Source organism: Camelina sativa, chromosome 16, assembly GCF_000633955.1.
Source record: "Camelina sativa cultivar DH55 chromosome 16, Cs, whole genome shotgun sequence".
Classification (NCBI taxonomy): domain Eukaryota; kingdom Viridiplantae; phylum Streptophyta; class Magnoliopsida; order Brassicales; family Brassicaceae; genus Camelina; species Camelina sativa.
This window is the reverse complement of record NC_025700.1, coordinates 26,862,590-26,871,441: the sequence shown is the minus strand read 5'-3', so window position 1 is coordinate 26,871,441 and position 8,852 is coordinate 26,862,590. Positions and strand designations below refer to the sequence as shown.

The 8,852-nt window shown below is 33.9% G+C and overlaps 1 protein-coding gene and 1 pseudogene across 2 annotated transcripts in view; both read right to left on the bottom strand.

Moving 5' to 3' along the window:
* Positions 1-2,121, bottom strand: part of LOC104752715 (probable nucleoredoxin 1) — an 8,668-nt gene extending 6,547 nt beyond the window's left edge. Inside the window, exons 1-4 of one of the 2 annotated variants that reach the window (XM_010474920.1) lie at positions 1,873-2,121; positions 1,212-1,691; positions 648-1,127; positions 339-555 (exon numbers count right to left, since the gene is read on the bottom strand). In XM_010474920.1, coding sequence (XP_010473222.1) covers positions 339-555; positions 648-1,127; positions 1,212-1,691; positions 1,873-1,977 — 1,282 coding nt within the window. In that variant the 5' untranslated portion in view covers positions 1,978-2,121. The remainder of the gene's footprint in view (positions 1-338; positions 556-647; positions 1,128-1,211; positions 1,692-1,872) is intronic. The other variant, XM_010474921.1, reaches the window with a different exon arrangement.
* On the bottom strand, positions 3,754-5,443 carry LOC104752713 (annotated as a pseudogene).

The window sequence follows — 8,852 nt, the reverse complement described above, 5'->3', positions numbered from 1 at the left end:
ATGAAGATCAAAGTCGCATTCATCGCAATGGTAAGACCAGAATTTTCCTTGTTCATCACACTTATCGCACACGTAAACCTGAACACGAGTCAGTTCTAGCTCATGCTCTTCATGAAGAACATGTTTCACCTTCTTAGGCCACTCTTTTGCCATCTCATCGTACTTGGCTTCAATCTCCTTCAAACGTTCCTCAGTGAAAGGGTAAGCATCGGCTCCATGGATTGCCACAAGGTCCCTTGCTTCTTTTGTTACGGTTTTCCCAGTTGGTCCCAGAGCTGCTAGCATTGGGATCCCACCGACCTTAAAGGTTCGTGCCAAGGATTCTTTCCTAGGATCACCAAATGGAAGAGCCAGCCACGGCATTTGTGAGTAATACTCATCAAATGATTCCTGGTCACGGTCACTGGAGATGAAAATCAATTCAAACGCTTCATCCCGCTCCTTTATCTGCTTGTATATTTCAACAAGCTCTGGTGTAAAGGCGCGACAAGGAGGACACCAGTGAGCTGAGAAGTACATAAGAATGTTCTTCCCCACCAGATCCGAAACAAGCACCTAACAAAGAAAGCCAAATTTTTTACAGGTTGGTTCAGATCAGCCTCGAAGAACAGTGTTTAGAAGATGAAAAAGGGTATTGAGAGCAATACCTTAGCACCATCTTTTCCGAGAACATAGTTGAGATCACCTGAGACAAGAAGTGACTCGGTCGTTTGAGCCTCTATCTTTGCCTTTTCTATCTCCTCGAGTTCTTTAAACTTCTCTGGAGTGAAAGGATAAGCAAGAAGTCCATAGTCATCAATAGCTTCAGCGACATTCAAGTGACGGGTTTTTCCATCTGGTCCGAGAATGACCAGTGTTGGTAACGTAGACAGCATGAAGTGCCGAGCCAATTTCGAAGAGCTTTTGTCGTTGAACGGCAACGCTAGCCATGGCTTGCTCTTAAAGTCCTGATTAAAAGACTCCTCATCATCTTCAAGAGATATCAACACAATCTCAAAATCCTCTTTATTCTCCTTCAGCTTCGTATAAAACTCAACAAGCGTTGGAGTAAACTCTGAGCATTTGCTGTAAGAGGCAACTGAGAAGAGAAGGCCAATGGTTTTACCTTCAAGTTCCGATACAGGTACCTAATGAAAACGCAACTGATCAGCCTCATCAAGTCAAAAAAGCCAAAAACATAATCACACAAGCTATATATAATCAAGGGGTACCTTGTTTCCGTCTGGCGAAACCACAAAGTCCCGTGAAGGAGTAACCAAGACAGATGACAATGTCTGCTCTCTCCGAGCCCTGTCTTCTTCCTCTTTGATCTCCTTCATTTTCTCAGGTGTGAAAGGATAAGCACCAGCTCCATAGCTTCGTATGACACCAACCCCATTACCATTCACAAGTTTACCATGATCATCAACCATCACTAGGTTAGGGATACCCGTAACCTTGAACAACCCATCCAAACGGTCACGTGTTTCTGAATCAGCAAATGGAACAGCGAGCCATGGCATCTTACTGAAATAATCAGCAAAGGACTCTTGATCCTCATCACCCGACACAAAAACAACCTCGAAACCAACTTTTGGAGCAAGCTCGTTGTAGACTTCAACCAGCTGTGGAGTAAACCGCTGACACGGTCCGCACCACGCAGCTGAAAAATACAATCCAATCTTCTTCCCTATTAAGCTATCAATTTTAACCTGAACATCATAAAAATTCATATAATCAACCAACCAGTCAAACTCTGCCCTAATCGGTTCTCCAAAAGAACAATCACAAGGGAAGAATCGAGAAACAAGCACATAGAAGTTGAGATCGACGACGATAAAATTCAAAAAATCAGGTCAAGAGAGAGAGAGAGAAGCGAGAAGCTATTTTAACCTGTTCGCCGTCGTTACGAACGAGGAAATCCCTCGCCGGAGAAGAGAGAAGTGAGAGAAGATCCTGAGCATCTCCGCCGTTGATTTCTTTCGCGGTTTCGGCCATGGCTTTGTACGGGTAATCGAAGTTGAGAAGATCGCAATTACGAGCTCACGAACGAAGACGACTGCTCTCTGTAAGCTGGAAGCGTTGGACAAAAACGTCTCTTTTAAAGTTTTTTTTTTATAATCCAAAAATTGTATTCCTTACTCATTAATCAAAGACCTAAGATAGACTATAAAAATTGTTGGCTAACCAATATAAATTGTATTTTGGTTTCCCTTCCCGGTTTAGTTGATGATTAAAACCATAGCTAGTAAAACCAGAATCATCGCCTTAAACCAGGTCAAACAAAACTCTAAAAAGTCAGCCGTAGTAGTAATGTATCTCGATTGGGGTGTATATTGTTAAAATTGAAATATTTGGGGTTAATCATAAATATTTACAAAACTATAAGGGTTATTTATTGCTCCTGACGAGTACAAGACACGTGTACAGTCAAGATCAGTTCCCGGTAATAAATTGACGGACCACAGTATTAAAAGTTATCGGAAAAACTCGGACGAACTCCTTTAAGTTCTTTTGACATCGTATATAGGGTTCCGGGTTCGATGTTAGGAGTCAATTGTTTCTTTTTTTTTTTGTAAAACATTTTGTGCAGTTAGCTTTAGCTTACGTTGTTCTGTTTTTTTTTTTCCTGACAAGTCTAATTCTGTTATAGCCTTTTTAGTTTTTACAATAGCATTTTGTAAAGATCGAAAATTGAATTGCGTTTTTGTCTCTTGCTCGTAGGTTAATTTACGTTGGAGACAACAAACAAAGCTTTATCTTTCTCGTTGGAACTATTTGATTCGTTTTCAAAAGTAGTGCTATTGCAATGTTATTTGTTTGAGCTTCAGTTCTGGTGATAGATAGCGTGCTCTCCAAAAATCGTTTTGTATTTGCATAGTCTCGGATTTGGCTTTGCAAAAAGCACAGTTTTTCTCTGTCTTTATTCACAAGATACTTGTTTTGGATGATATTGCTAGGCTTTGTGTACAATGGCTGAAGTGGAACCTAGTAGTAATTAAGGAAACCGGTATTCACCAAAGTTAATGAATTAAGCCGGGGGACTAGTGGTCAAACTCTTAGTGTGAAGTAGTCAACACAAAGATGGTTTAATACTTTGGTGGTTTCCGGAAGAACATTTTGGCCTGTTGCCTGTTGGCGTATGTCTTGATAAGAGTTGGATTCACATTAAAGATTAAGCATATATACGAGGTGACCTAAAGTAATTGGATCTTATAACTAGATTACATTAAGTCATTAAGTTTACTCTAGATTGGGCAACCATTTGGTTGTTGTTTTCTTGTGAGCAGATGTGTTATATATCAACTTTTTAAAATGTATAGTGTATTTACTATTTTATACTAAGTCCTAACATATCATGTGAAATACTCTCTGTGATTTACATAGAGTGTCATTTTGAAAAATTTCACACAAATTAAGAAAAACTATTAATAAACAAAGATGTTTAAATTATTAATGAACAAAGATGTTTAAGGGTAAATCGAAATTTTAGCATAAAAATCACATTAGAAATGTAGAATGATACTATTTGTGAAACAATTCTTTTTTCTGTCTAATATTCTTTGTGAAATAAAGAAAGTATGCAAAAAACTATAGCAACAAACGTTCAAAGAAACTACTTTGGATGAGAAGAAAAAAATAGACTCTCTCAAAGTCACATAAATGAGTATCGAGCAAGCTAAGAAGTAAGGAACAATATTGACAAGGCATAGAGAATTAGGTTTCAAACTCACATAATTAAACACGAAAGTATTAGAAAAAAACTAGGAAACATAAAACCAATGTCAACAAAATATCTGAAAAGTATTTACAATAACTGTTGGTAAAGTAAACTGGATTTAGGTGAGACAACAATATAATGTAAGCATAACAACAACATTACACTAATATATCTCCTATCCTTGATATATATCCTTTCGCTTCTCTTGATGATGTTACACCCCACTTAAAAGTATTTTCCTCAAGGCATTACAGTTATTCCTAAAATACGAAACTAGCATCATTCTACTTACTGTTTGTGGTGCCTTCAGCTGAAGGGAGTGGAGTGAGGATAAGACACATTGAGGCACTGGTGATAGTTCAATCTCCTCTCTCTCTGGGATACGGTCAAGTTCCTAGTAATATAAACAAATCATATATATGAAAAGATATATTTGATACATATATGAAGCAAGCTCAATCTAATTACATGAACAAAGGAGAATTAATGAAACGCACCAGAATCAGCGAATGTAGATTCGTACAGCATCTCAAAAAGGCTGGTAGGTATTCCCACGAAGACTGCACTAGTGAAGCATCCAATCGAGTCAAATTGAGAAACTTAGGCAACTTTCCCACCTGGGAGTACTCATGGATGACCTGTGTATAGCAAGAAAGAATAGTAAATATGAGACTGAATACAATCATAATTAAACTCTTATTAAACTAATCACTTATGTGTGTGTACCTCTAGGGTTTCAGCAGATATGACCACCTCGTGAAATTTGGATATTCCAAAGAGGAATTTACGGATCGTCTTTGCCTCCAATGGATCATCAAGGTCGATGTGGTCAAACATAACATCAACGTCAACTTTTGCGTAGGGGCCAATGTTACGTATGACAAAGCGTTTAGGCCGGTAATTACTGACACTCATGTACTCGAGTCTCGGAGCATCGATTACAACATCGGGATCTTGTTCTTCCTGCGGATTACGATGAGATTCTAGTGTGAAGCTTTTCAGTGATTGAAAACGAACACATACAACTTCCATGTAGTCCATAGGATATGTAATCACGGTTAAATCCTCGAGAACTGGACAGTTTGAGATGAGTTTCTCCAGAACAGCAAGGCCATCAAACTTGACCCCCTCTAGATACATATTCTTGACACGAGGTAACAAAACCAATTCTGATTGTGGATGATCAAAGACAACAGTGTAGAGAGTCAAATCCACCAGTGTCGAGCATGAATAAAGCGAGAGAGGCATCCTAACCAAGGTATCTTAAACAGACACCATATTGTCAATAGTTAGATGACTAACTCCACGCTCAACCACTTCATCTATCGTGGACACAAAACTATCATGACAGTGCTCAATATAAACATCATAAGCCAACTTGAACGAGACTAAAGCCAGGTCAGTTTCCAAAAACCAATCTACAAAGCCCATCAAATCGAAATCAGTATCTTTGAAAACATCGTAACCCAAATCCAAAACAGGAACCTGTGACCAGAGATCTTTCCAACGCCTCGACAAGATACTAGTCCTAACCGATTCCTTGGTAGAGAGTTGAGAGATGATCCGACATAACACATGGCATGGCAAAGCACTTAACCTGTCTTTCACCAAGGTGTGTTCGGTTTTGATAGACTTTCTCTTGCTTTCACAGCTGTTTAGAGACGTTGTAGCCATGGCCTCTCCCGAAAACCCTAAATTTTACACAAAAGAAAGTTGATTAGGGCAGAGATTAGGGTGAGAGAGAGCTAGGGTAAGGAAGAGAAGAAGAACCTTTTTCAATTCGGTGGCAGAGATCTTCTTGCTAGATTTCAGATCTCTTTGACAGGTTTCTTGATAATGTCGCAATTACAAGACCTCCACACGTCGTGAGTCGTGACCTTTCAAATTTCAATCTTTACTAATCTCTTTTTGGTATTTTTAAATTAAAAAATGATTTACTTCCCTTTTTAATACTTTCTTCAAACTTATCCTACAAATGATTGACTTTTATTTAAATTAAAATCTTGGCCATACATTTTCTACTTTTGTAATTAATATGGTCAAAATTTTATAAAGTTGCCTACATAAATACTGTAGTAAAAAGTAATTAAAAATCTTAATTAGGAAGGTAACTTTTCTCTTTAATTTCAATCTCTATTGACTTACAAATGAGTGACTTGGTCTTTAATTTTTTCTAGTTTTTGAATCAATATGGTGAAAAACTTACTCTTTAATTGGATAAATTAGTCAAAAATAATAGTTTATCTACAAAAATATCTTTTTTCACAAAGCACATAGATTATGATTGAAATAGCATAATTTTAACAATTCAGACTTCACTTTTGAATTTATTTTTGTTAAGAATTAACTAGAAAACAAGAAAGCAAAATATAAGATAATTATAAGAATTACGTAAGCGAAAGTACAAAAAAAAAAAAAACGAGTATGTTTTAAAAGCAAAAGTTCTAAATTTATATACTAAGTTTTGTCGTGTTTATACTTTGCAGAAAATCATTTTGATATTTTTTATTTGAAACGTTTGATTTCATATATAGTTTAGTTAATTACTAAACATGATAGTTTTTTTTGTTTAGTAAATTGTAGTATATATACTATGTAAGTGAAAGTTTAAACACAAAGAATGAGAACGAAAGATAATTAAAAACAAAAGTTAGAAACTTAGAGCTTATTGTGTTTATATGTACCTTGTAAAAATATTGATTATCTTCTTCTTTTGAAATGTTAATTTTGATATACATACCTTAAACATTTGTGAGAAATGGTGTTCCGTGAATTTTAGTCAACATAACTTTTGAATTTATTTTGGTTAATAGTTAACTAGGTAACTAGAAAGCAAAATATAATATAATTACAAAAACTACGTAAGCAAAAGTACAAACCAAAAGAAAGAAAACAAGTAGGTTTTAAAACCAGAAGCTCTAAATTTAGATAGTAAGCCTTATCGAAATTGTAATAATTTCTTATATTTATGTACAAGGTTGTTTCGAAATGGTTATTTATCTTGTAAACACTTTCAGATAACAATATACTTGATTTTGCTGGGGAAAAAAAAGATAACCTTATGGTGTTTATATTTTGTTAAATACTTCTTTGATATCTTTCACTTGAAAAGTCTGATTTCATATATAGACCTTCTCTTTGTTCGGTAATTGACTGAAACATGAGAGTTTTTGTTTAGTTAATTGTAGTAAATTTACTACGTAATTAAGTGAAAGTTTAAACACAAAGAATGAGAACAAAAAAAACAAAAACAAAAAACAAACTTAGACCTTATTGTGTTTATACCTTGTAAAAATACTGCTTATTCTTCTTCTTTCGAAATATTATCTCTTTCTCCGAAGTCCGAATGACTTTCTTTTTGCATGAGTTTCTATTTTCTACTACACTACCTCATCGGTTTGTTCTTTTCATGGGCTTTTAATATCATTTATTTATATGTTATTTTTCCGTTTTGTAATATAAAAGTTTTTTGAAAATCTTTTTTGTTTCATATTATAAAATGGTTGAAAACATTTATGAAAACTACAGATAATTTAATATTTTACTATAATTTCTATTATAAAGTAATTTTTATTATTGATCAAACATTTTAAAAATAGATATTTCTAAATCTTCTTTTTTTAAAACATCTTCTATTTTAAAACAGATGGATGATTTTATATAGGATAACACTATAATTGGATTTCGGGACATCATTGGTTTCTTACCACAATTATTTGAATGCAATCTATTAAACAAAAAGTATTTTTATAAAAATTGAAAATTTATTATTCATATGACATGTTGTTTAGTCATCACATATGATAATTTATTTTGGGATAAAAGATATATATTTATATAGTTGGTCTATTATTTGCTTAAACAAATAAATATATGAATAATATTGTCGGCAAACGTCGGAGAGCCCATCATCGCACCAAGTGCTAAAACGCGGGATTCTATGACCATTAATGTGCAAACAAAATAAAACTATAAAAAGGTACTCTTTAGTTATATTGGTCGCACGTTAGCCACCACCACAATTTTTTCCAATTTGATAATCCATTTCTTGCATACAAGATCGAAACTGAACTATGAATCTTTCATAACTCATACTATGTTTGTGAAAAATTTATGAGTGATAACTTTAAAACAACACTAATGGTGCAAGTGACAATTATTTAAGTTTGTTTAACTACTTCGGCTCTTACTTATTTTAGCATTTGTTTTTGTAATTGACATTGTCCAGTGCTCTTGATATAGCATTCTGTACTTTTGAATTAAATGAGAAGAAGAAAAGCTATTATAATAATTTTAAGAATCTTTATTTTGGTGGGAGACAGAATTATAAAGTCACCTATTATTATTAGTCATACTTAAAACAAACCATGATATGTCTATATTAAAGTACAATGTATTCATCATGAGGGAGTAGTTTATACTTGATACCTAGGGTTCAGGGATCCATCAATACCAGTTTCTAGTGTTCCAAAATCCAAACTATAATTACTCATTAACACTAAGCCCAAGAACTAAACATAATCAAAAGTTACTAATTTTCAAATCTTGAGTTTTTTTTTTTTTTTTTTTCTACTATTTACTTTCTCTCTTTATTCAGCAAGAAACAGTCTCTCTCAGCTTTTTCTTTTTCTTTTTCTTTATATATCTTTCATATAATTTGATATTTTTGACACTAACTAGTAACTATTGGGGAGAGATTCATCTTTAATATTGCTTTATGCAGCCTTATTTAGTTATTCTGATTCATTTCTTATACTAATATTTTAACTAAATGTAAATGATATGTTCCCTCTTTTGACTTTATGCAAGTTTAGTTATACCAGCTAAAGCTTCTTCTTCCTCTTTTGGACTCTTTTGACGTATTATCAGTTGATTAAAACAGTATTAATGTTCTTTCGAGATACCTAATAAAGTTGATAAAGAAATGTTTAATTCTCAAAATTATAACCTGAAGCTTCTGAAGCTGATGTGGTAGTGCGTTTCTGAGTGAGTTTTTGGATTTTGTCTTTTAAGAAACTTAGTATTCAAAATTATACCAATCAAGATTGTGAAAATTTTAATATTTTCAAACTAGTTCTTGGTTTATGCAGGTTACCTATTTGAATAACTAAAATTCATTTAACTGGAGTTATTTAGATTAAAAATGTACAAA